The sequence below is a fragment of the Ixodes scapularis genome, unplaced genomic scaffold (assembly GCF_016920785.2).
Source record: "Ixodes scapularis isolate PalLabHiFi unplaced genomic scaffold, ASM1692078v2 ptg000861l_1__unscaffolded, whole genome shotgun sequence".
Taxonomy (NCBI): domain Eukaryota; kingdom Metazoa; phylum Arthropoda; class Arachnida; order Ixodida; family Ixodidae; genus Ixodes; species Ixodes scapularis.
In genome coordinates, this window is record NW_024610057.1 from 163,187 (window position 1) to 191,131 (window position 27,945).

General features: G+C 47.1%; 1 protein-coding gene across 1 annotated transcript; it reads right to left on the reverse strand.

Moving 5' to 3' along the window:
* Window positions 1-2,886: 2,886 nt before the first annotated feature.
* On the reverse strand, window positions 2,887-22,808 carry LOC115311195 (juvenile hormone acid O-methyltransferase-like). Its single transcript, XM_040222824.1, has 5 exons — window positions 22,521-22,808; window positions 20,828-20,839; window positions 17,032-17,044; window positions 9,323-9,454; window positions 2,887-3,144 (listed from the first exon to the last, which is right to left on the reverse strand). The coding sequence occupies exons 1-5, from the start codon at window positions 22,806-22,808 to the stop codon at window positions 2,972-2,974; spliced, it is 618 nt and encodes a 205-aa protein (XP_040078758.1). The 3' UTR covers window positions 2,887-2,971.
* Window positions 22,809-27,945: the final 5,137 nt, after the last annotated feature.

Below are 27,945 nucleotides of genomic sequence, written 5' to 3' on the forward strand. Positions count from 1 at the left end.
TGACGTACCCGTCTTGGGTTAATCCTCGAAATGGGGCGCTCGGGCCCAACCCAAGATCCGGCCAGGTGCGCGCGCGCGGGTGTGTGCGTGTGTTTGAGTGTGTGAGAGACAAGAAGAGCGAAGCAAGGAGACGCTCTTCGGGAGCGGTGAGGAACGCGGATGCACCCCTCTGAAACTGCTGGGCATCTACCCTCTGATGGGTGAAGTGGACCAAACTGATAGGCGACTACCCTCCAATGGGGAAAATGGACAAGCCTGCAGAAGGGAACAAAAAGGGAAGAGAGCCCGGGGACGAGCTCTCGGGCGGCGGAGACGGAGGGTGGGAGGCGAGGCCAGGCCGGTGGGAAGCGGAACAAAGGGAATCGGGGAGGCTGCGGGGCGACACCAACGAGAGTGTCGACATTCCTGGACTCTGCGCCACTTCGAGAGCCTCCGAGACATCCAAGCTCCCTTCGAGACGTCCACCTTCCCTTCGAGACGTCCAAGTCCGCTCCGAGACTCCACCCAAGCAGTCAACAAAGTCGTGAGTGTTGGCCCTTCAAACTCATTATCGCGTCGTGGCGTGGAACTCTGCCGCAACATTCCTAATTATTTTACGAGACTGTGAGCCATTGTATGCCGTACTTATTTTCCTTACCTGTATAAAGTTGCAATTTTTATTATAGACAGCCCTGGGTTCCTCACTCCAGTGACAGAGCCCGTGACGACTTAGTGACCGGAACGAAGAGTTTAGGGTCGTCACAATGTCAAGAATTGCTCCTTTCACGGAGCAAAATGGCGACCATGCGGGGAGCTTGGCGATACTTTTACAGGAACCATGTGACTCTATCTCTTCCGTCTGCGCGTAAAAGCCTGCCGAGCTCGGAACCCCCGTAGCTACCCCCCTCCCCCAAGCACACACCCGCCACACAAACACACGCAACCAGTGAGTCTACACCGGCGTGCCTCGCCGGTGTAGATGCCCGGCCCGTCCACATGTTAACTTAGGGGTTCTGCTGGAGGAGGTTTGGGTGTGCCTGGCCGCCTTCGCCGTAACCCTTGGGTTTGGGGGAAGGCTTGCGGGGAATGAGTCGCCGTGAAAACGATACGGGTACAACCATGGTTAAAGAAAAGTACTCTCTATATTTAGTACGTAAATGGACGTATAAAAATTATTTGAACGTAGCGCAGTCTCGGCGGCGTCCAAAAATACGACCACATCTACTATGTTGTTCCACGTACCTACTGCTTAAGCAAACATGTTCCAGGTCTCCGTTACAGTTCCATGTAAGAGGTTACGTTCGCCTTCGTTTCTACACCTAAAACAAAAGCGTTAGAGGAAAAGCGTTCCGTACTGCGCCGCTATTGTGACCTGGGAGGTTCGGAACGTAACGTGGGACCTGCTAAAGATACACGACTGTCCTCAAGAAATCTTATTTTTTGAGTGCCTTGGTCGGACACGTCTGTCACAAAATAAATGTTCCGGAAAGAAAGCAACAATTGCCGCAATATTTACGCCAACGCAATTAATGCGGTGAAGACCACGCACATGCGTTGTCTCTACCACGAACAGTGGTAGAGATGCATCTCTGCACGCACAGTGCATCAGTTATAAACGCCGAGTCAGCTCTCATCGGCTTCCGAGATGATTGACGTGCGGAATGACGGTTGTAAAATTGTTGTTCGTAAAATAACAATGGTTTCTTTTTAGGCATACTTTTATGCTTTATTTCGGCTTTGAGTTCAAAAGATAGCAGGCACGACTGCCGCCACTCGGGGCGAGTAGCTCAAAACACTGCATACCTCGGCTGGTGGAATTATCATGAGTGCGAGCAGTTTTGCGTTTGCCGAGATGTTTATAGAAAGATCTCCAAGGCCGACGTAGTTTGCACCCAAAAAACGTGTCGCAATTACAACACCGAACGTAGCGCAGAGCCCTAAGCACTGAAGCCTCGCATGGGTGCATGTTTTCGTAGCGTGGCTGGCACAGACCTATGCGCTCCGTTTCACTTAATTTGCGAATGCAAGGAACGCTACCTACATCCAATGGAGCCAATCACGCAGCTCCAAAAGTGCCTCGTCATGATGCTCATCTATTTTTGGGCGTGTGATATCACCGGCTAAACCAATCGAGCAGGAATTAAAACACGGAATGGCAGCACATTCAATGCGCGGGATTCGTTCATTCCGTGGGAGTACATGCACAAAAACTACGAGCTCTATGACGAAACACTTCAGGCACAGCTTGAGCGCCTCTCATTGGATCGTAGAATCGATTTCGGTCGGTAGGGGTGAGAAACAGGGTATAGCCTCCCAACTCAAATTGTTTGTTTGATCTTGCTTGATTTGATGGTTTGCGCACGTTGATACCGAATAAAGGTGTCGGTTCTCGTAAAACCGGAGCGATTGCAACCATGATTTTTATAGTGTCAGAATACTTACAGGTAAGAATTTGCGAGCCACTTGGAGGGTACCAAGGCCGACCGCAGGTTCAGCTGCTTTTTCTGAAGAGGTTCTGGCGACGCCAGAAAGACGCCGAGCTCCGATTGTTTCTGAATGAAAGAGCGTGGGTACACCTCAAAGCAGCTTGCTTTAAGGTCTGACCACTATCCTTCAATCAGAGCCAATCAAAACTCGTCGCCTTTCTGGCGTCACCGCAACTCCGACTCAAGAAGCCGACGACTTCTTCTCAGCGTTGGATGTTCGCTTAGTGTCGGGTTTCTTCAGGTATGCTCACTAAACGCCACGGGAACTTGAAAAAAAGAAAAAAAGTCACCCAGTCCCAGATTCGTTGATTGTTAAATTCTTAGCTGTGTGGTTCAATCAAAAATCGTGCATCAAACTTAACTCCTTATTTCACTTAATACGCGTTACTACTGTTTTCCTCAGCTTTGTTAAGCTGCATTTTATTGTTTAACCAAAGGTGCGCAAATCAATATCTGATGTCTGCACTGTGCTTCGCGGCAACGCAGGACAGAGGGGCACGCCCAGCTTAGTGCCGAGGTTTGTGGGCGCGCACCAGAAACTGGGAGTTGCGGAAAGGTGAGCCACCGGCCTTTTCCTCGGCCAACAACTTGGCTCCTTCTTCGGCGACGTCCTTGAGAAGGAGAGGCTTCTCTTCTTCTGTTACAAGGCTGGCGAGTCTAATAATTCCCATATGCACTCCTGAAAATGAGAGTAAAAAAAACGTTTTTGCAGTTACTAGCCCGGAAATAAGTATCAGAAAGTCCGTTGCGGCACTCGTTTGAAGAAGACTCCCCTACTTTAGCCCATGAAGGCAGGACGCGTCTTTTGATTTATGCTCACGATTCTTCCTTCGTGTTTCGTTGTTTCTTGTTCTCATCGACTGATACCGCAGTCGTATTGAAATAAGGAGCAATAATACAATTCTCTGGACTCGATACGCTGCGAGGTTCACGCCATCGGTGAATATATTATAATTATCGCTAATGCAAAGACCAGGGGATCCACATATAACTTGTCCAAGTAAAGGGTCTGTAGGCATAAAAAAGTGACAGGAGGCACCAGGGAAAATCAGTAGCGTCACAAGCGTTGAGAAGAGGGCTTGGCGGGAAGGATTCAAAATGAAGAATTTTCAATGAAGAGCCAACGACTTTGGCTCTTGCACCTCTTGACTACATTAAATCTCTTGACTCATTTCCAAAGAGTCAATTGGTCCAACGACAGAAGTGATCCTACATAAACCTGCCAAATCCTCTACCCCGCATGAGAAACTGGCCATATATACTCTCCAAAAATATTCCCGGATATATATGCGCCATCTTAGAAACTAAACGAACTGTTCAAAAACACGTAAAACACCAATCCGACTGGAAATTTGCCAAATAAGTGAAAAACTGCGGTGTCACAAAGGGCAGACGCATAATAAACAAGTTGACTTTGATACAAATTTACGGCTACCTCTTGATTCGCGCAATGCAAAAACCTCGACTGATCATTCAAAACACCTTTCGTTTGCAAATTATTATTTTTTTCAAATGTATAAATTAAGCTTGAGTAAAAAATTAATTAATCTGAATTATCACTCCTGTCTAACAGTGGAATGGTCATTGGCAAGCGAAATTTGCTGTGGGTTAACTTTTAACCTACCATATATCTTAACTTATTGGATCTCTTTATCCGTCAGATGTCTTGATTGGTTGAATCACTTAAGTCAATCGACCTTTCGATTTGTTGGGCCTATTTATATATATTAGATCTGTTCACTCGATGGATCTCTTGACAAAATGAATCTCTCGGCCAGAAGCGGCGGTAAGAGGAGGGAGGGATGATGGCGGCTTTTTCTAGAAGAATAAAACAAATCAAGAAATCCAAAAAATCGGGACATCCGACGGTCAATTGCCAGGCAAGTCAAAAGGTATAGTGATGTCTCGTTAATAAGGACGCCTCCGTTCTCCCCAAAAATCGTCCATAATGTGGGTTGTCCAAATTAACGAGGAAAAAAAGTGAAAGCCGTTTACATCTCCCTGTAACGCCGAATTAGAGCGCAGCTCTTGAGGAGGAGGAGGGAAGGGTACTGGGGGGTCAAGTGACCTTGGGTGGGGGTCACGTGACGATGACGATGCTGATGACGTCATCAGTAACAATGACGATGCGGATACCGATGACGTCATCAGTGATGATGAAAATGACGATGCGGATGCCGGTGACGTCATATAGTGATGATGACGATGACGATGCGGATGCCGGAGACGCCATCAGTGACGTCACTGATGACGTCATCAGCGATGATGACGATGCGGATGCCGGTGACGTCATCAGTGATGATGATGATGACGATGCAGATGCCGGTGACGTCACTGATGACGTCATCAGTGATGATGATGACGACGATGCGGATGCCGGTGACGTCATCAGTGATGATGATGATGACGATGCGGATGCCGGTGACGTCATCAGTGATGATGACGATGACGATGTGGATGCCGGTGACGTCATCAGTGATGATGATGATGACGATGCGGATGCAGGTGACGTCATCAGTGACGTCACTGATGACGTCGTCAGCGATGATGACGATGACGATGCGGATGCCGGAGACGTCATCAGTGATGATGACGATGACAGTGCGGATGCCGGTGACGTCATCAGTGACGTCACTGATGACGTCATCAGTGATGATGACAATGACGGTGCGGATGCCGGTGACGTCATCAGTGACGATGACGATGACGATGTGGATGCCGGTGACGTCATCAGTGATGATGACGATACGGATGCCGGTGACGTCATAAGTGGCGTCACTGATGACGTCATCAGCGATGATGACGATGACGATGCGGGTGCCGGTGACGTCATCAGCGATGATGACGATGCGGATGCCGGTGACGTCATCAGTGATGATGACGATGACGATGCGGATGCCGGTGACGTCATCAGTGATGATGACAATGACGATGCGGATGCCGGTGACGTCATCAGTGATGATGACGATGACGATGCGGATGCCGGTGACTTTATCAGTGACGTCACTGATGACGTCATCGGGGGTCACGTGACCCCGGGGGTCACGTGACTTGGGGAGCCACGTGACTTTGGGTGTCACGTGACCTTGGGGTCACGTGACCCTGGGGAAGGGGTCACGTGACCTTGGAGTGACCTTGGGGAGTCACGTGACCCCCGATGACCCTTGGGGAGGGGTCACGTGACCTTGGGGTGACCTTGGGGTCACGTGACCTTGGGATGACCTTGGTTACGCCGACGCCGACGGCGACGCCGGCGCCGCTCAAGCCGGGAACGGGCCCCTAAGAGCTGCGCTCTAAAAAGGCGTGTATTTACTCTCTTTTCCCCCGAAAATTGTGTCCACATAGCGGGGTATCCTTATTAAAAGGGTCCGTATTAACGAGACTTGACTGTACCAAGTCAGAGAGATGCAATATCCTCAGCAGTTTACCATGATGAAATTAACACGAGACTGGAGCACAACCAGCCTGCCTGCGCGCACTGACCGTAATTTTGTAAATGGTCAAGCGATTCGCCGTGTCAAGCAATTGAATGAATCAAGAACGCGGTGCTTGTGAGGTTAAAAAAACACCCTACAAAGGATTCGGCCTGTCGGACACGATTAAGTTGACTAGCCGATCTGCACTTGGTCAGAGAATTCCTTTAATGACTAGCCTTTCTCTTTTTTTTGCTGAGATTGCTCGTGATGCTAAACACGGTTACTGTACGACAGTGTTCTCTGACAAAGCAACGGTGCAACGACATTCAATTGGAATGTTTTTCATTTTACACGAGCTTACTGGCACTAGTGGGACTGAAGGATACTTGCACGCAGCACCAATGGCCAAGAAACGCCTTTGTTGCTGTGTACTTTCAAGGACAAAAGGGAGCGTTTTCATTTAATCTCTCCGCAAAACTTGACGACGTAGCTGGGCGGGCGCAGTACCGCCGAGTGACGATATTTGAATGGGGCTCATAGATTCAACCCGAGCATTGCTTGAGTACTCGATTTGTGCTCGTGATAATCGATAGCTCGAGAAGCATTCGGGTAGTGGCCCGCGTCCAATCGCTGCAATAATGACAATAGCCGATCATAACAATGTCTGGAGCTCAGAGCGTGTCCTCTGCCTTGCCAAATCCAGCGCGTGGCTATGAACAACATTGGCAGCATATAACTGTCTCCAGATCACGTGGCCGCTTGCTCTTGCTGCGAGTCGAGCGGGTGAACGCTGCTTGTTTTTCTTTAATTTTATCTGCGACTACGATTGCGTGTGAGGAAAAACGAATGTGTGTTTCACAGGCCATTAAAGGGCAACGCCGGCAAAAGCTCAAAATGAAATAAATTACTGGTATCACTGTATTGACACAAAATACGACCCCAGCCAAAATATTACGTCCGTGGGACGCCACATTTTCAACTTATGCCGATATTAAAAATGCGACCCGCCGCGAGCCGTTGCTCCTTAGCGGGCGGCCAGCGGGTTGCCGATCGCTAAAGAAACATTGGGCTGTGACGTCCGTATCGTTCTCTTTTTTTCCTCTGATCCGTCTGGTCCGGGCGTTGCGCGGAGCGCGGTTCTTTGAGCCGCTACCACCGCTACTTTGGCTTGTGATAGGCGTGTTTAGCCGTTGCTTTTATCTCTAGCCCGTGTAGCTTCTGTATAGCCTTTTGTTTATTTGCTTGTGAGGACTCCAAGACTCGTTTTAGAGAGCAACTCGGTGCGCCCAAGACTGCCCAGCTGTTAATCGAAAGATGCCGAGTGCAACTTGTAACGCAGTGGGCTGCTCAAACAACCCGCTGCGCGAAACAGAGGTGCTTTTTCACAAGTGTCCGACGGACCGGAAATTGGAGAAGGTGTGGGTGAACGCTGTTCGACGAGTGGACTTTGGACTTTGGCTTTTACGCGCCCGAGGAAGAAAGAACGAAAAAATGAAAGCCGTTTACAAATCCCTGTAACGCCGAATTGGAGCGCAGCTCTTGAGGAAAAGTAGGGAAGGGTACTGAGGGGGTCATATCACCTGCGGGTAGTCACGTGACCCCGGGGGGTGACGTGATCTCGGGGGAGGGGAGTCACGTGACCTCGGGGGGGGGGGGGTCACGTGACCCCCCCCCTTCGGTTACGCTGACGCCGACGACAACGCCGACGACAACGCCGACGCCGACGGCGACGCCGACGCCGACGCCGACGCCGCTCAGGCTGGAAACGGGCCCCTAAGAGCTGCGCTCTAAAAACAGACATGTACAGCCCAGCACACGTGTGTTCGGGCGCCGCGGCCCACGCCGGAGAGCCTCAAAGCTTCGTTTTTGGGACTGACCCGCAGCGCGAAAGCGAGAGGGCCCCCAGTACTGTATTGTCACTGGCAGCGCGGCGTAGAGCAACGCCGCTCCATCCACGGAGCCCCGATGACAATTAAGGCCTAGCGACGAGTACGGAAGACCGCACACACGGCGACAGCCGCCGAGTACGGCACCGAACAAGTTCACTCGTTTTCCAGTCGCTAGCTTTTGGGCATGCAACCGACGAGTAGGCATAGCGCACGCACGGCGGCGGCCGCCGAGTACGGAACCGTGCGAGTTCACGGGTTTTCCAGTCGCTAGCTTTTGGGTACACGCACTAACGCTTGCTACATATGCTGGATAACTACCCCGCATACAGAATTTTAAAGAAATCAGCTCTCCTCCTATCTTTAGACGGCTAGCGCAACAGAGGTAGGGGCCGCTCGGCCTGTGTACTCGTTGAACGAGAACGATCCTGACGCCACGTTCACATAGCGGCTGATTTGCAGTGTTACCGGGACCTCGAGCGGCTAGTTTCGGTTTTGTTGGCCGTGTCCCAAAAAATTTTTTTTGAGGCATCTATATCTTTAAAACTACGCACAATAATGAGAAAAAAATTACACCTTGCAATTCAGGGACGCTGACTGTACTAAAAGCAGTCATAATCCCAAAATCGAAAGTATGGACCGGAGTTGCCCTTTAAAGTCAGGGATCCGTACTAAGCGGCAGTTGCGCAAAGTACAAAAATCGTTCCCTGGCTAATTGAATAGCCTCTTTTTTTTTTCATTCCGAGATTGTTAATTACACTTTTGTTATGAAAGATTTTGTTTTCAAGACAACAATCTGTCATCTCTGTTATAAATCGTTTTTTTTTTATTCCAACATAGCTAGCCATAATTTCGCTATGAAAGGTAGTTCTTACTTGCAAAAGACAACAATGTATCATCTGTGGTGCGAGTTTCTAAACACTTTGGAGTTTTATGTATTGCATTCGTTTCGTTGAGCTTCAGGGATTGAGCCCATATGTCCTGAAATATCATTGGGGAACCCCTATATCCAGTTGGGAGAAATAAAAGTAGAGAGGTCAATCTGGAATCTCCAGAGTCGTCAACGTTTTGGGACATCAGTCAAGGAATGATATATAGGTCAAAAGGACAAACAAGTAAGAGGTTTATGGTGAGTCAAGTGGTTCCTCGAGCCATGAGATCCAGCGAAACAATGGGTCAATTATTCAATTTTTTTTTTATCGTTGGCTCTCTTGACTTGTTTTACCTCTGATTTGACATCAGCGATGCCCTTCTCTGCCAAACACCACATAGATAGAGAGCCGTAGTGCTGATTTTTGTAGCTCACACTGGAAAGACTACCACAGGACGCATATCAGACACGAGTGCTGTTTCAGCGTTTGGCTGGAAGTCATACTTTAACTCATTGCAAACAAGCTTCAGCCGAACACTAACGCAACACTCGCGTTGAATTTATCAATGCGTTGTGCTTCTGTACGTGAGGTATAAACTTCACTGCGGCTCTTTAGCGACATTCGGTTGCCCTGCACCCCTGTTAAGAGAATAATAAAAAGCGTCCAGTTGTTCCCAGGCTTACTTGTGTATTCCTCAACGCTGGACCACCTGCGGCCTTCTTCGAGCACCTCACACGTGGTTGGAATCAGATCGGCGTTCTTCACAAGACTAGATATGTAAGACAGACGGGCATCTCGGTCCGGCAAATCCAGGGCTGGAAGATGCGTCGGGAGCACCTGCGTGACGGTATGAATAATGAATCATAAAGTGGTACAGTTTTATGTTCATCATTAAAAACACAATATTTCAAGAACGTGAAGTTCAAGGTCACGGAGTAGTGCCCAAGGGCTATTGAACAACTAAAAAAATATGCATTGATATTGTGGCTGGTCTCTCTCTGCCGACTAAGCCTCGGTAGTCCCAACTCCACGGCGTGACACCATCGCGGAAGCGGATTCGTCGTAATCGTAGCGTGATGTTCTTTCCGAGCCTAGATCGAACTCCATTAATAAATGACAGTAACAACGTTTATTACCTGATGACAACAACAAATGTGCTAACGGACGGCATCAAAATATTTTATCAAGGGGTATTCACTTCCCCGATAGCCGGCTGTGTTCCTCAGGACGTCCTCGGTGAAGTCTCCAGGCTCCTACGCGACGGTCCGAAGTCCCCTAGGAAAGTGTGCCAAACCTGAAAAGCGTTTCCTTCGGTTTCCCCTGGTTTCGGTGGGACGCCGGTCCTCAGTGGTCATTCAGGAGCGAAGTTTTGGTGTATTATTGTTCAGAGGCCTATGATGTACCCCTTGAGTTCAGAGAGAGGGCTGTTCTGTCAGAGTATGAGACTGTTTCGACTAAGCGAGGCACACATCTGCGTCCAAACAAGCCGATCGGGCATTCAAATACGCCAAAAATATGGCCGCTCCGACTCGCTGCACACCAAATCTCGAGTTGCGTGATGTAATTGCTCCACTTGCGGAGCGGAGCGGCGCGCAATTATATCCCCGGTCACTTTCTCGACTTCAGCGAAATCCGTGCTACGTAGCGGCAACAGAGAAAAACTGAGAGAAGGTCTTTTCGCAAATTTCATCTGGCTTCTGTGCTTGGTTCTTGTAGGCAAGAGCTTCCCATGTTCTTCTAATATAAATTTTAATAAATTAATCTAGAATGTTTTATATGGCTTGCACCAAACCGTTTACTGTTTAGGGAATTCTGTTACAAAGCTAACGTCACACGAAGGCTGCGTCAGCGGTCGGCCGAACCTTGCTTCTTCAGTGATTGGACACGTGCTCCAGACGAACGCTCCCGCAAAATGGGTGCTGTGCAGGGAGCGCGCTTGGCTGCGGTATTTGCCTTACTCCAGCACTACGGCTTTGTTAACGCCCTTTCGCACATCACAATTTGCGTAAGTCACGTTAGCTGGGCCTCAAAAATCATTGCTCGAGGAGATACGAGTTAGTACCACGACCAGTTGATATATATATACCTATCAAGCATAGCGGCAAAAACGAGCGATCTCTGCGTGCTTTCAACAGTTTTTGTGCGTGTGTGTGTTTGTGTGTGTGTCTGTTTTTGTGGATTAAGCCGTTTACGCGGAAGCCAAATAACGGCGCGATTCTTCCATCTTGTCCGTTCCGGTATGACTCGTTCCCGGAGTTTACGCTACGGCGAAAATGGTGGTGCTACCACGGGATATAGCTCGGCGCTGCGTCACATTCTGTAAGACCACTGCATTTGCCATAATACTGAACGACAAGGGATATTTCTTTTGAAATGGTACCATGTGAGTTTGAGGGAAGCGGAAGAGCAGTGGCGTCACTAGGTTCAGCGGCACCGGCGACGGTGACCGACAGCGAAATCCGAGACACCCCCCTCCTCTCGTGATCAGCCGCGACACCACTCTGAGCGCTGCACCCGGGGCAGTCTCCCCCCCCCCCCCCTTTCACACACACACACACACCGCCCTTGTAATGCAACAGCTAAAGAGGTCGTGGAAAAGAAATACAGTAAATATTGTAATGTAGACACCTTCATAATCATATGTGTCTTAAGTTTTATTTCGATCTTAAAAGTAGGAGTGTCGTAATAGCTAACTAGAATTTCAACGTAGACCGTCCCGTTCCAGCGCACCTACACTGGGAAAGCAGGAGAGCGGAGAAAGAAACCAGCAAAAGTGACATCTTCAGCGGGGTCAGGTGACTTTTGCTCGCCACTAAGCTGTCTCGGGGATGCCGCCAATGACGTCACGACGATCCGTACAGATAACAGGTGGCAGAGAGGATCGCCGCATGCCCAGCGGCAATCGCTGTACGTATGTTTCTAAATAAATGCAATTTATGTTTACTTCTGCCCAAGGTAAGTGCGATAACTGAATCAACGGGACAAAAAGCTATATAAGTCCGCTCCAAACTCAGATTTCTTGGCAAGTGCTCCAGCTTCCCTTGCTTTCACAAGGAGCGCGTGTTTGTAACTTTCCTCCTCTCTTTCGTTTATTGCAACGCGTTGGGCAAAAATACTATTCTCTTCAGTCGATACTGAGTGTGTTTTTACGAAGAATCTCTGAACCAGAGATACACAATGGAAACTTGAGAAATCCGAGCGACCTGCAAACCACGCTTTGAAACCTTTGTGATTTACCTAACGTTTATGACAATATGGCGAGAAACTGAGCGGAAGCAAGAAATGTTACCATCCGCCCGGACGTCAGAACACCAAGTTATGATTGGAAGGATCAGTGGGTAGAAGCAAATGCTAGCATGCCGTTGGCTCAACTCTTAGGCTCTTTCCATTTACCTGCACCTCCTGCACCGGTGCAGAAAAGTGTAGGACGGTGTACTTCCGATTGTTTCTCAATGCATATATCGGAACTACACTGCCCTAGATTTTCCTGCACCGGAGCAAGAGGTGAGAGTAACTCCAACGAGCCTAGTATGTCCCGCACTTAGATCGAACAATAGGGTCGTCTGGTTCTCCTGCAGTGCCTCGCGTTCGAAAGCCTGAAACCAGTTTTCGGCGCTTTAACGGTTTCGAACGGTGAGTAGAGAGACAAAGTCAACTACCCTGTCCGTTCGCCCCTTCTCCTTTCGATCAGAGCCCGGGCAGAAGACGTTCCAGGGAACTCTCATCTTCCTCTGTCCCTCAGGCTCTCTCCATCTAGGGAGGTAGAGTAGATCGTTCCGATGACTTCGACAACAAAACAAAGTACTCCGCCGACGCCTTCGCGCATACATCTTGTCGTTATCGGCTATCGTTATCGCAAGTATCAGGGAAATCTTTAATTCTGCATTGAAATATGTGCTACTAATTTCATTGTCATTTCGGCTTGTGAGAGATACGTTTTGCATAACCTACAGCCTGCAAATTGTATCGTGTTGATTGCCACTTAAAACCATTGGAAATACACCAGAAAATTCTTGTATGAACTGCTTCGCTTGCCAGATCCCTGTTCGTTAGTATTGCAAGTGAAAACATTAAGGGTTACGTCCACTCTCGTAGTACTGTATTGTCAGTTGTACGTTTTTAATGTGAAAACATAAAGAAGGGGGGGGGGGGGAAGTCCCATGGAGCGAAGCCAGCCTTATCTGATGTTTGTCGCAGCAAAAAACGGCGCCTAAATACCCATAGTCTCAGCCAAACAGCACTTAAATTCCCATTAACTGCTAAACAAACACGCGTCAAAAAAAAACAGAAAAAAAAACACACACACACAAAAAAAGCACAGCAAAGAAAATCACAAGGTTTGACTGTGTTTCAGAGGAAAAAAAAACTGCCACGTCAGTTTTGGATGTTTTCCCACGGTGCACCAAAGGGCTTAGATTCACCTACGAACTTCGGGAGGGTCGCTTTTTAAAATTTCTTGACCTCTGGTTAGAATTCACAGGTAGTCGTTTCCCTAGGTCGTATGATAAAACGATCAAAGAAGGGTCTTCTCTCCTTCGACTCCTTGCATTCTGAACTTGTAAAAAAGTATTGCATCATCTTGCCTACATTCGGCTGTGGAAAAATCATGCCACCATGTTATGCATGCCATTTTCACCCGGCAGGTGGAGCGACTGGTTGCGGCTGGATTTCCCACATCGTTGTTCGCTCCAGTTGCAGAGTTTCTGCTTAAGAAAATGAGGGGAGGGCAACAGTGTAAAAAATTGGCCAACCAATAACATGATAGACATTTCCTATTTTCATCAAATTCCCACAATCTAAAAAAAACTGGCCCATGGATACGACGTGCCTATGCTGTTTCCAGCACCTATCAAACTTGCGCAATTGTTCCCAAGAGTTGCCAACAAAAGTGGGTCCAAGCGCATTTGCTCAGTGAAACATAGGAACAAATATGTGGAGTGTACGATGGGCGTCATGTATGGGATTCCGCTAGCGTGTGGCAAGGTATACGTTGGCCAAACGGACCGACGTATAAATGAAAGACTGCGTGAGCATGCTTGGTCTCCGGGGTCGAAAGCTTTGGGGCACTTGCGACTTCATAGTGCAGATTAGTGCAGATCATAGTGCAGATAGTGCAGCCCGACTTCTATGACGTCACGATTGCTTGAAGGAGGGGGGGTGGGTGAGATCAGATTACTAGGGAAATGTCAGAGGTTTACACTATCAAAAAATAAGCAACTGGGAAATCTGGAAGCCAAACATCTGTCCCTCTTCATTCTTCATGGGTAAGAGATCTGTTATCTGGAAGAGTGCGGAACTAGCCATGATGATGTGGGATGCGATTGTTTACTTTGGTGTTAATCTTCAGTAAAAAACCAGTTGAAAATAAGCGCTTGTCCTGTGTACACCTTCTACATCGTCTTTTTCTTGTGTGCTGTGTCGAATTTACTCAGCATCAACCAGCTAGCCCACATCGCCACCCTAATTGAAGAACTTAGGCACACAAGGAGAGCGCAATAAGCTGTTTGTGGTGACCTCCCCTCATAAACGGAGCGCTTAAGCTCCCCACAAAGTGCATAGCTTGGTCGGGATTGAAGCTGGTCTTCATTACTTTCTTTACATAGCGCTCTGCCTTGAAAGCAGACACCTTTTTCGGTTGCTTGTACGACGCGACACCGGAGTGACGATTGTGTGACACTGTGTAGACTAAGGAACCGATGCGGCCTAGGCTGTCTATCCATCTTTGAATGTGCATAGACGAACTAGGTCGTAGACAGTGACTTTCTCTTTTTTCGTAGACAGTGACTTTCTCTGAAACTCCAGGGTCATTTTTAGCCTTTTCGAACCAAATATGCATGCGAAGCGACGCCAGAATACACGTTCTGAATGGCGAAAGGCCGAACAACGTAAACACACGGACAAGGAGACACGCCTGGCGCTGGCGCAGACAAAACGGTCACGGAGCCCTCACAAGCGTTTCGAACGATTTTAGCAGGGCGCGCCACGATCCTGGCCAAATTCTGAAAAACGTTCATTGAGCGTGTAAAACGGTAAACAGATATCCAATAGTCTCAGGATAACAAAAAAAGATCACTTTTATAAAAACATTTCGCGTGCTTTATGACTGTTTTTTCTCAGCGGATTTATCTCAGACCTACACGGCTGCCTGGAATTTTATACCTTTACCACATTTCTAAAAGGAGAATGGCACGCGATTTTTATATTTCAAGCTGTATTTATTAAGAACCAACCAATTTCAAAGGCCGTGGAAGTACGATATGTAAATGTCTCAAACCACAACCCCTAAACGATTTAAAACAAAAAAGTCAACTGGTGCCAAGGACCTAACGCCGGTCACCGGAGCGGAAGCCGAGTACGCTGTTGACCGAGCTACAGACCCAGCACACAGGAACGGGAGACGCAGAAGCAGGTGGTGTGAGGAACCGCCCGGAGAGGAGAAGGGTGCAAAGGGCAAGAAAGAGAGGACAGAAACGAGTAGTCTCGAAAGAGCACGCGGAACGAGAAGGAGTGGAAGGGGCGGGAAAGCGTACTTTCCCTTTCTTTGTGACCCAAAAAATTCAGCGCAAAGGCTTTGTGTTTGGGCGGTGCTGACGGGAAGCGCGAGCAGCGTGCCATAGACGCAATATGTAACGTAATCTGTTAAAAAAAAAGAAAAAAAAAAACGCTTCACTAGACATTATTTGAACTAAGAGCAGCACCCACAACACGCACTAAAACTAAGGCTCATTCTGCCCTACGCACCACCCGAACTAAGAACACCACCCACCCCATAAAGCCACCGCATTTAAAGGGGTAGGAAAACAAAATTCCAGCGCTCATTGTATCGCTTTAATGTGTTGCATGTTGCAGCATAACCTCAAAAACGCCAGTCTTGCGTTGAAAGTCACAAGCAAACTAATTTTAAGCTTATTAAACGAGCTTTCAATGTGCACCTAATGCACGCATGCGGAGCCTATTTGAGAGGTAATCTAGCAATGTTGGGGAACTTGCTACGAAGTCATGACTTAGCAAGTTCCATCGGAGCAGCGCCGCTCTTTGGCATTTCGACATTTTCTTTCCTTAGTTTTCTCTTCAACTCACAAATCGCGCATTAAACCAAACAGTCCAAGAAGACGGAAGGAGGGACTCCCCTCTTTCTTGGACCCTCGTTTGTGCACCCGGATACAGTCATTCTCCCCCTACAAGATTAGCGAGACGCTCATAGTTTGGACAAAAGTTTCTTTTCCCAGCCCGTTTACCCCTAAGCTGACAATGCTGTGGAAGCTTTGTGCTCCTTGGGCCAGCCACGTGCTCGTCACCCCACGGGTACTTCGAACGGCTCGGTTGTAACGCGTTGACGCTATTTGACACCACCACAAAGCTGCAACGTCACCAACGGCAAATCTCATAACCACGCCAGCCTTGCTACGCCACGAACGCGGGAAATCTTTTCGTTCTGTTTTTGTTTGCGTCGGACGCCCCATGACGCACTGCGCTCTCCGTTCGCTTCTCATCCAGCGCTCGCTCGATTGTACCGTTTGGAACAAAAAAATATAGCCAGTCGTTCAAAATACAAACGTGCGATTATAATTTATGGTTATTATCCGTCATGTTTGACTCATTTCCGAACGAAATTTGAATATTTCAATTTTGGTTTTCGTACCTCTTCAAAGGGACACTGACACCCTCCAAAACACTTTAATTTTTTTTTTCCATGGGGTTCATTATGGTGTCAAAAGACTTCCTAACCAATGTTTTGCTACAGTGTCACATATATTTTTAATAAAGTAAAGAAAAATGCAACCGCTCAATACTGAAACCAAAGTGGACTGGGGAGGAAGCAAAAATATAAATGAGTAAGACACCGAAAATGATGTGGCGGTGCAACTTTTTTTTTTCTTTTTTCATTCAACGTATTTTTAGTTTCTTAGAAGCCACAAAAATCGGTATATTTTTGGTGCATTTCTAGTACTGAGTGTGTGGCTTCGATGACCCACAACTTTGATTATCTTTGGTGGTCGTGTCTAAAGAATTCACTCTAAAAAAAACCCGTGCGTCTGCTTTCCCGCACAACACTCGGAGAGCCAATCACCGCAACTTACAAAGGCTGCTCAGCAAATGACGATGCCGAAACATATATTTACACCAGAGAACACGGTTTGAGTTGTGACATCAAGCAATGCAAAAGGTCACGCTTGCATTGAAATAATGTCACAACTCAGACTGCGTTTTTTGGTCTAAGCATATGTTTCGGCATCGTCATTCGCTGAGTTGCCTCCGTAAGATGTGGTGATTGGCTCTCCGAGTGTTCTGCGGGAAAGCAGACACTTGGGCTTTTTTTTAGAGGGAATGGAAAAGGGCTCGTGACCACGGAGAAGAGAGTGAGGGGGGACCAGCAGAAATATTCTTCCGCCTGGCGGAAAGTCCTCCTCGCCCTCTTTCTTTCTTGTATTGTAGCACGGCGAGGCGAGAGGAAAGGTCCCCTTTTGCGCCGGCTTCTCCTGAGAGGATAAGCCGAGAAAATCTCCATTCTGAGCGACGGGCGGTGGGTGCGGCAGCAGCGACCTCGTGACTTAAGGGTATCTTCGGCTCGTATCGCGTAATCTGCCCTATTTTTTGGCTCTCGCCAAGCCTAGCCCCTCGGGGGTAGGTTTTACGGAGCTGCAACGCTGCGCCGTCGCAGTCACCGAATTTGAGCTGTCGAAGTTTGGTTTAGCCCGTGGCAAAGTAAACGAATTCTTGGGAGCTGCGATGCATCCCCGCACCTATTGAAGGAGCGTTTCATAGATATTCTCGGTTGATCAAGGAGCTCAACACACATGCGCGAGATGTGGTGATTTGAATATGTGGGGATGACTTACATCTCCACAAAACAGTCCATCTTCAAACAAAAAAAGAAATGGCTTATCACGCTCAAACCTACCTCAAATTGGGACCGATGGAAAAGAAAACGATGTACCAGGCGCGGGCATCTTGTAGAAGGTCTCTGTTTTCTAGCAGCGAGCACGAATTATTGAAGAACTTTAGCAGACTATGTTTTCAGGCCACGCTATATTTAGCGGGAGCTCGCGCTGCGACTTTGATTCTTTATCGCGTACGGCTATGGAGCGGAAAAGACAATATTAAACCCCTTTTTGGCGAGTCTAGTGTGTCGTGTTATGGTTTAACGTTGCTTGTATTGGTATCATAGCACGGGCCGCCACTTCGAAGTATTTATGGTGTCTCAAAGAAACTAAAGGAAAAGCAGAAACGTTTTTTAACGTGACACAGAATTGCATTTAACATTATGAAAAACTGTTAGGTACCCTACGCCATAGGCGTAGACTACGGGGGGGCATCGGGACTCGTGCCCCCCCTGGTGAGATCCGGAGGGGGGGGGGGGGGGAACAGCCCCCCTCCCCCTTCCCCCCCCCCCCCCCGGCCCATGATCCCGACCGACATGCTGCTTACGCGCCATGTAACGAGCTTCTAGTAGTGGTATGTAAACAAAACAACGCCCACGTTGCCTTTATTGACAAAATACGTGGGAAATGGAATCCCAGCGTGTTTACATTAGCTTCAAAAGCTAACGCGCGGCACTCTCCCCCCCCCCCCCCCCCCCAATTCGGGAAAATGGACAATATACGCCGCTGCCCTACGCCACGCAGTTAGCACGAACAAACTATCGGCGGTGTTTCCCACTTTTTTTTTCTGAAGTGAATGATGTTTGTTAAGCTGTTAATGCGAGTATCCCAGCTAAGCGGTAGATTTTAATGGGAGCCAATACATTGCCGGGGAAAATAGCAAAAAGCGGCCATGTCGTGTTTGCGGTGACAGTGTCGCGTAATGTACGCATACCGCTGCACAATCAACGCTAACGGAGTGAATCAGTAAATTTAGTGGCCCCCCAAAAAGTGGTGTTATATTATTTAGTTATTATGGTTGAAAAGTTGTTATTTTTATACAAGCAATTCCGTAAAGAGTGCTTCCATTGGGCACCAACTTACGAGGCATCAATTTGTTTTTATACACTATATTCTGCATGGCCCTTGCGTAAAGAATGTCAATATTGCGTTCGTGCTGGCTGTTTCACGCACACTAAGAAGACCAGTTCATTGCTCGAACATTTAAACAAGGCCTTTCCAAAGAGACATTTTGCGAGTACGCTCTATTACTGGTGGTTTATACAATAATCTACGTTGTTTATTTGGAGGAAAGGAAGTAATGGTGAGGGGAGGGGGAATTGAATATAAAAGACGACTCTAGGGAACCTCGAACCTTGTAAATATTTCGCACAACCTATAATGCTGAGTTAATTAAATCACTTTTGCTTTGTCGGTTTCAGAACTTGTTAAAAGTCGCGCTAAAGGCCAAGACGAACGAAAAGTCAGATGCCCCTGTTTATTTGAGCAAGAAGCGTGTATATGCGAGATAGTACTGAAAAAAGCATACGAGTGTAACCGTAGCAATCTCCGACCAAGCCTGAACCTCCCTTTTTTTGAAACCACGGAGATGGCTGCTTTTGACGACTTGATGAAGCAAGCCAAAGCCGTTAATAAGTGTGACTCGTTGTCAGCTGTGATAATCAAGGCGCTGCGACGATTCCTTGAAACCTTTCACCTATTAAAACAAATTGTGTAATAAATCTATTGCCATATTATAATTAATTGCGCTGCTCTTGTAGCGGTGTGCGTGTATTACGTGGCACTGTTATCCTGAACGCGACATGGGCGCTTTTTACTATTTCTGCCAGCAACATGTATTGTCTAGCACTGAGCTCTGCCACTTAGGTTGGAGAGTTGCATAACAGTTTTCTAAACATCATTCACTTCTAAGAAACCAAAATGAGAAAGACCGGCGATAGTTTGTCCGTGCTAACTGTGTGGCAGTATACCTAACATGTGTTTGCAATGACAAATTACAAACGCGTTTCATATTAAAAAAAAATCGGCTACATTTGATCTTTTTTTAATGCTTTAAAATACTTTAAAGGAGCAGCACGTTCTAAAGCACCGATTTAAGCAACGTTGAACTAAAACACGACACGCTTCGATAGCCGCACTCGATAAAGAATGCTCACAAAAAGGTTATAGCTTATATATTGTTGTAGGATACAATTATCCAAGAGCTAAAGACGATCCACTAAAGCTTTTTAGTATCGACACACACCATTACTGCCTTCTCACCTCACCTGGTTGTTGGGATGCGTAAATATAAATGTCATTTACACATTCGTTGGCCATCATATAGCGTGAGTTACGCACACAATAATTTGTGCTCGCTGCTAGAAAACGGACCTTCGACAAGATTCCCGCGCCTGGAACATCGTTTTCGTTTCCATCGATCCCAATTTGAGGCAAGTTTGAGCGTGATCAGCCGTTTTTTTTTCTTTTTTTTAAGATGGAATGTTTTGTGAAGATGTAAGTCCATCCTTACATATTCAAGTCACCACATCTCGCGCATGTGTTTTGAGCTCCTTGATCAACCGAGAATATTTATGAAACGTTCCTTCAATGGGTGCGGTATGCATCGCAGCTCCAAAGTATGCGTTTACTTTGCCACGGGCTAAACCGAAGTACTTCGACAGCTCAATTTTGGTGACTGCGAGGGCGCAGCCTTGCAGCTCCGTAAAACGTACACCCGAGGGGCTAAGCTTTGCGAGAGCCAAAAAAAAAAAAATATAGGGCAGATTACGCGATAGGAGCCGAAGCTACCTGTAAGTCACGAGGTCGCTGCTGCCGCAGCCATCGCCCGTCGCTCAGAAAGGGGATTTTCTCGGCTTATCCTCTCAGAAGAAGCCGGCGCAAAAGGGGACCTTTCCCCTCGCCTCCCGGTGCTACAATACAAGAAAACAAGAGGGCGAGGAGGACTTTCCGCCAGGCGGAAGAATATTTCTGCAGGTCCCCCTTTAAACCGGCCAGCTCTCGATCGGCGGTCTTCGGGCGGAAAGAAAACAAAGGCCGAGCCGCAAATTGTGTTCTGGGTAGTTGGGCTCTCATATGTCATGTACAAGCAAAAACTTTAGTGAGCATAAATAGCCCGTCAGTGTGCCTTTAAATTCTTTCGGCATAATGACGAGACGTGCGGGAAATGTTTACATAAATGTCTTCACGGTTCTATTGATTGCCCTGAACTACTTCGTTTGTTTTCATTACGGTACCAAATAAAACTCTTCGTTCCCATCGTGTATTCGGTTGCTCGGAGCCAAAAAAACATGTGACCCCTTGAGCGTATTCAATATACTTTTAATGGGTCGAATTTGTCAAGCTCGTATATGGTAGGTATTTTGAACAGTGAAATTTTATTATGCGATTACTGCTCGAACGTCTTTGTGTTATTTGCCTTTGTTTTTGCGAATTAGAAATTTGTTAGTACTGTCTTTTGGAGAACGATAACTTTTATGCCTGTGTTTTTAAATGGGATATAGACATGCCTGTGTTCTTGCATATTTTACATAACTCTCTATTTTGTGTGTATTTCAAGTGTGTGTAACTGATCCAGTAGGTTTTCGAGTTGTTGGTCAACACAAGGGAACAATAAACATTTATTTTATTTTATTTTATTTTATTCGATTTGATTGGTGTTCTAGCCATGTTATTAACCCTTTTTCCCCGCAATTTTATATATCATATTTTTCTGTTCCATATTCACATCCGATCTAAATTGATTTTCCTCGCGCACCATAGGCCTCTTTCGTCCCCAGAATATTTTGTGTTCCATTAATTCCACATGCATTTTTTTTCTTTCGTTAGAATGGAGGATTCTGACAAAATGCGCACCTTTCTGTATCACTACGTGTTGTCCAAGGGCTTTTCCCTCCTTTCAAAACAAAATAAATAAAAAAACATGTTCAACAATAAACATATTGGAAGAATGCGAAAATAAAAAAAATAAACCCTTACGCACACTTGTGCCTGAAACTAATATAGCAGTAGCCGAGCATGCTGCGACGACGACAGAAGTGCAACTAGCCCAATGCTACCAGCCTCACATTTTTTATGTGTTATGCTGTCGAGAATTTTCTAGCCAAGGATACCCGATCGGTTCGTGGCTTCTACCAAACGCTTCAGAAAAGCAAGGAAAGCAAAAATTAAAAGTTATGCGCAGCGCAAGTTCGTCTCCTTTTTGCACAGGGCTGCGATGATGTTTGAGCGCCGAGCTTTTATCGGTTGATTGAAAAAACATAGTGGGTAGACCTCAAGGCAGTTTGCATTGAAGTCTACCCACTATCCTTCCAATCAAAGCCAATCAGCGCATGAGGTTGGTCTGACGCCACCGCAACTCATGCGCAAGTTGCAGACGATTTGCCCCTCGCACACTTTGTTTCACATTAAGTCCTACCGCACCGAACGTTGCGATTACATGGGGGTTATAAACCAGCCACAAAAGTGCATTGTCATAGTGCTGGTCGTTTTTCTTGCTCTTCTTACCACCGGCTCTACCAATCACGCACAGTGGATGTTACATCATTCCTCCCCTTTCATGCGTAGCATTGCTTTTCTGCTGACTGTAAAAGCAACAAAAATGACGAGCACCATGACAATGCACTTTGGTGCTGCTTGGTCGGCTCGATTGCCTGGTAGCATTGGGGGCCGTCAAACATAGAGCGAAACGAAATATGGGCCTCCGGAATTCATCAATTCAAACTCAATGCTTCCGATTGAACGAATCAAGGTCTTTTTCCTCCAATTTCGTTTGAACAGAATTATCGCGTTCAGTGCGCGTTGATCAGGCCGATCAACGCGCACTGAACGCGATAATTCTGTTCAAACGAAATTCAGTATTTTTTCAAGAGCATGGCGTCGGTGGAGCGTTGTATTTAGCAGGCAATGAACTAAGTGTGCTTTCGTTTACCACTTGGTTTTTCCAGAAAAGAAAAATTTCTCCAAAAATAGCTAATGATAAATGCAAATATCATCTTACCGTTCTGTATTTTTGCCAGTGATCCAAAGTTAAGAGCTTCCTTCCCAAGCGCATAGAGCTTACGGACGCAATGAAGTAAAGCAGACATTCACCACCTGGTTTCATCAAGTCGGCGATGTTCTTGAAGGCCTTTTCTTGATCCCTGGTCCAATGTAGGCATAAGAAGGAATAGACGCGATCGAACTGACCGTATCGCCCGACAAAGTCGGCCACCCCATTCCCCCCAATGTCCAGGACATCGTAGCAGATCTTCGGATGGGCAAACTTCCTATTGGCGTGTTCCACCATGTCCTGGGACACGTCGACGGCCACAATCCTCCCGACTTCTGGCCAGAGAGGGAGGAGATGGTCGCGGGTGAAGTCTCCGGTGCCACAACCCAGGTCGAGGAACTGTTGTTCCTTGGTCTCATCTGTAAACGAGCCTCGCATTAATTCCAGAACCTGGAGATTACTTTTCCGCTGACGGCTATTGTTATTAACGTAAAAATCAGGATCCCAGGTGATAGGTGGCTTCTTGCTTTGAGCTGGCTTGTTCGTAGCGCTGGGCGCAAGCATTGCCATTTTCGCGAATGACGGGTGAGCACGGCGATGAGTGGTGGTGCAAAGAGTCGCGTTTAAAGTGGACTATTCGATTAATTTGGCCTCGCTCTAACTCACATCTGCTATAGACATGTTGAAACATCTGTTGGTGGGCATGCGCAGTTTAGTGGAACGCATCCGGCGTTGCATCTGTAGAGCAGGAATTCGATAGTTTACGAAAGGCACACCGGATTTGCCAAGCGGTCGTCGATTCTACGGTTGAGCACCAGCCTATACTCGGAACGCAGCCGAATCTACAATGCGGTAGAGCCAATCGTATAGCAGCAAAAATTAGGGCTGGGCGTCGATTAAAAATTTTAACCCGATTAATCGCCACCCTTTAATCGGTTAATTAATCGATTAATCGGTTGCGTTAATTTTTAAAAATATTATATTAAAAAGAATGCAACAACTCGTCTTGCCTTTGAAGACTTGTTTTACTCTCTGTTAAACGGCGCAACGGACATTTAGAATTGAGGATACATATAGATCAACGATTCAAAGACTCACATATTTTTGCTCCAGCCTAGAAGACAAAGAAGTTTGTCCACATTCTCCAACAGGAAGACAGGAAGTCAGAGCTTGGACGATGCTTTCTTCTTTTTTTCAGAGAAAGGAACCTCGATGAGAAGGCGTTGATTGTTGTCTGCGTTTTGGCCGATGGTCCTTGCTGCAGCTACAGGGGTGCTTTGCTTGTAGGCGGTACTGAAGCTAACTTACTCTTCCACTGTACGAAAGCGGCTGATGCAGTGGACTTCCTTCGAGTTAAAAACTTCACCGCTGGAGTTTACTTTAAACGCAAACATTCCAGCGCGATTGCCGTTCATACTCGTGAACTCGTCCATTTTTACGTGCGGAATACTGGAACAAGTAGGCTAACCATGGCACTGTTAGCTTCCTGGCTTGTTTTTCTGCTTTTTGTGTTGCCTGGGCAGGATGTGTAATAGATCCTCAACACACTGTATTGTATATCCTCGAACACGTAACGCTTCGCGAGCGCGAGAATGGACCTTTTGCAGAAACATCGGTTCGAGAGTAAATGGTTCCAGTACCCTCTCTTTCTTCCTTCTGGACGAGCAGAGAGGGAAGATGGTTTCGTAGTGTCGACTTCGTTGCGGGAGATTACGCACGATGGGGACAAAAGCGAGTTCGGGGGTGCCGTATCTAGGTCACAGCGCCTCAATGGATGAACAGGATGTAGCTGACGTTTTGGGTGTGGAACGGGTGGGAGAGGCCTTGCGCGCACGTTGTTTTCTCGCCACTTAGCCTCGACCCCAGTCGCGTATCTAGGTGGCAGCACATATTCGCCAAGAGGTCCATTGAACCTTGCTTATAGCACCTGGCTTGGAACGGACTTCTTTTGAGTACCGATTAAAAAACCGATTAACCGATTAAGAAATTTAATCGCGATTAAAGCATTAATCGATTAATCGGAAGGTTACTCGATCAACTGCCCAGCCCTACCAAAAATGCATCGTCATGGCGCTTGTCGTTGTTTATTGTCTTAATCATGGGCAGTGAATACCCTTTAATCATGCGCTTTTTTTTTTTCTCTCTGCGTGATTGATTTAGCCGCTGATAGCAAAGGCACAAAGACCACGAATGCCGTTACGGACTCCTGCACGGTAGGCTTCATCGAATTGTGTCATTGACTAGGTTGAATTTATTGTGAAACGGAGCATAGGCGAAACATTTAGGAGTGTAAATAAAAGAGGAAAAAAACGTTCACCTACAACCAGGGTATTGAACCGAACCCGAACCGAAAACCGGAAAAAAACGTTATTTTCGCACGAACCGGGGTTGAACCGAAACGAAATAGTATTTTTCGCTCCGGAGCGGAACAGATATGTTTTCCGTGCGGTTTTCGGTTCATACGTGAAGTCAGGTAGCGTAAAAAGTGCGTGGCGAAAAACACAGTAGCCCAAAAAAATAAACAAAAAATGTAAACAAAAAAAAATCTTATTTTCGCGCAAACCAGGGAAAGCCGTGCCCCTGTTAAGAGACTACGTGTCTATTGTGTTATGTCGCTGATCAGAAAGCTAGGATTTAAGAAACCAATTCTTGATTGTCGAACGCGGTGTATGTCCACGCTGCACATGCTCACCAGGCTACTTGAACTAGGAGGCTTCGCTGGAGGGTTGCTCTGAAAAGAAGAAAGCTCCGGGTCGACTGAAGACGTATGGACGGAAGTTGAAATGCTCGCAGTATCGCTTCGCCCGGCAGAAGTGGCGACGAAGACATTGCAAAAGGAACAGATCACTGTAGAAGGTTTCTACGGTGCATGGCTGACATATTCCATGAACACTTCCAAGATATCCTCGCCGTTAGCAAAGGCCTTCGACCAGTCAATAAAAAAGAGAGAGCGACAACTTCTTGACACGGATGCTTCTGTGGAGCAGTGTACATGGATCCCCTCTACCGCCTTCTTCTCCCCCCTGAGCAAACGTACCGGGCCACGTTGCATTTGACAAATACTTGGAGGCGGATCACAGCTCTGCAATGCGAGATTCTATCCTGTCTCCTGTAAACTGCGGCAGCTTCAGAATATCCGGAAGAGACACCGGAAGTGCTCCTCAAGGAAAGAATGGTTGAGGCTGGCGTGCACATTGACCCCGTAAGTGATGACGCCACAACATGGCGTCTGGGTCCAAACAAACCGTTGCTAGGGACGTTGCTATAAGCTAATGCATGGAGACTCCACATGAGGCTAGATTTTTGCTTACAAGTAAGTAAATAATTCTTTGTAAGCAACCTAACTTCTTGATATCTAATTATGAATATGTTCTTGTCGTTTCAGTGTCGTATTGCAACGATAAAAGCCATTTCTGAAGTATTACACTCTGCTTTGCTTTGGTTGCAGACGACAGGATAGATTTGTTCTCCTCTGTTGCAGCGGGCGTCTTCATTGAATTGCGTCGGTAAACAAGCGATAAAAACAAGTGCATCTCCGTGAACGTTAAGGCCTCTGCAATGTGCGTTTTTTTTTTTTTTTTTTTCTGTGAAGAACTTAGCTTAGTTTAGAGGGGTGAAAATGCCGCAAAAATCAAACCACGTCATGCAGATCATTTACGACGACGACCTGAAGTGCATTACCGGCGTAGTGCAGGCCAGTATGAGAAATAAATCGTACGCTGATTATCGAGGTTCTCAGGTTATTAAAGAATACCAAGTCTATCGCGATATTTCAGTAACCATTGCAGCGATGGTTACAACCAGGTACGACGCAGCCTCACATAGCGCGAGTCCATAAACAAAATTTGGGATCTCGACCGATCACCAGAACTGCTTTTCTCACTGGTCCAATGCAATCTTTCATCAGAGGATCATCTCGATCGACGCCCGGACTTTCGATAAACAATATTTTGCATCGCACTCCACTATGAATTCTTTTAAGTTACTGAAAATCATTATATTTAGATCAAGTGCAATATAAGAATATCGTCCTTATTCACACGATTTAAACGACAGCGCCGGCTTGGCATGCCGGCATGTGGCAGACGGCATAGTTCCTGCATTCGTCGTCTGCTGCAGGCGCCTGGAGGACCGGAAGTTGCAGTCGTAAATATTTCAGAAACAAGCGATTACTGGCACACTTCTGTCGAAACATATATGACGTTCAAGCTTTGTATATCTGTGATTTTTAAAAGTTTAAATCCTACTCCTGATTTTTGAACGGTCGGGTTTTCGTGGCGAAACCTAGCCACATCTATTTCTCCATATCAACGACCCTAGCAACGGTTTGTTTGGACCCATAACGTCACACTTACGGAGTTCGTTCGCGGTACCAGTAGTCCACTTAATATCTCCTGTCCTGTATACGTCTTCTTGTCTTTTTTGCGTTATTTTATATGTTTAACTAAGGTGAACCACTTGATATGGCATTGCTCCTGAAAATGCTGGACAACGAGTGGCGGCTTTCAAGGCACGCTAACGTGTTACAGTTTTGAAACGAATGACGGGAACGCCATCAAGAACTCTGCAGATTGGAGCAAGTATCCCTGGAAGTACCTGCTGGCCAGGACAGCGTGGAGTGAGCCTTTTTTGCACCGAAGTTCATTCTATCGTCTCAAATGTGCTGTCTTTCACCGGATATGCTTGATGACATCCTGCTTCTTCGGTCGCTTGCCTGGCATTGAACTGCTCTTTTACCTAGGTCCCGAAATGCCCCAGCACTAGCGCGTTCGATCCACACAGTTATGTTAGCCTTTGCTTTTTATATGTAACACTTGTATAAAACGTGCATAGTTTATCTTTTGGAATAAAAAGTGAAGGCCGTTTACAACTCCCTGTAACGCCGAATTAGAGCGCAGCTCTTGAGGAGGAGGGGGGAAGGGTACTGGGGGGGGGTCAAATGACCTCGGGTGGCGGGAGGGAGGGTCACGTGACCTGGGGGGTCAAGTGAATATGCGTCATCAGTGACGATGCGGATACCGATGACGTCATCAGTGACGTCACTGATGACGTCATCAGTGATGATGACGATGACGATGCGCATGCCGGTGACGTCATCAGTGACGTCACTGATGACGTCATATCTGACGATGCGGATGCCGGTGACGTCATCAGTGACGTCACTGATGACATCATCAGTGTTTATGACGTCAACGGGGGTCACGTGACCTCGGGGGGGGGGTGGTCACGTGACCTCAGGAAGTGACGTGGCCTCGGGGAGTGGTCACGTCACCCCCCAGGTCACGTGACCTCGGGGGGGGGGGCGGTCACGTGGCCTCGGGGAGGGGTCACGTGACCCTCGTGAGGGTAACTCTCGTGAGCCTCGTGAGGGTAACAGTAATAACCCTCGTGAGAGTAACTCTCATAACCCTCGTGAGAGTAACTCTCATAACCC

What these genes read in the sequence shown, in the direction of transcription:
- LOC115311195 (XM_040222824.1), bottom strand. Translation starts at nt 22,808, where the DNA reads ATGGTGGAACACGCCAATAGGAAGTTTGCCCATCCGAAGATCTGCTAC. An exon ending in CAGCGTTGAGGAATACACAA is followed by an intron (nt 3,145 to 9,322) that starts GTAAGCCTGGGA and finishes TCTCATTTTCAG; the next exon opens with GAGTGCATATGGGAATTATT.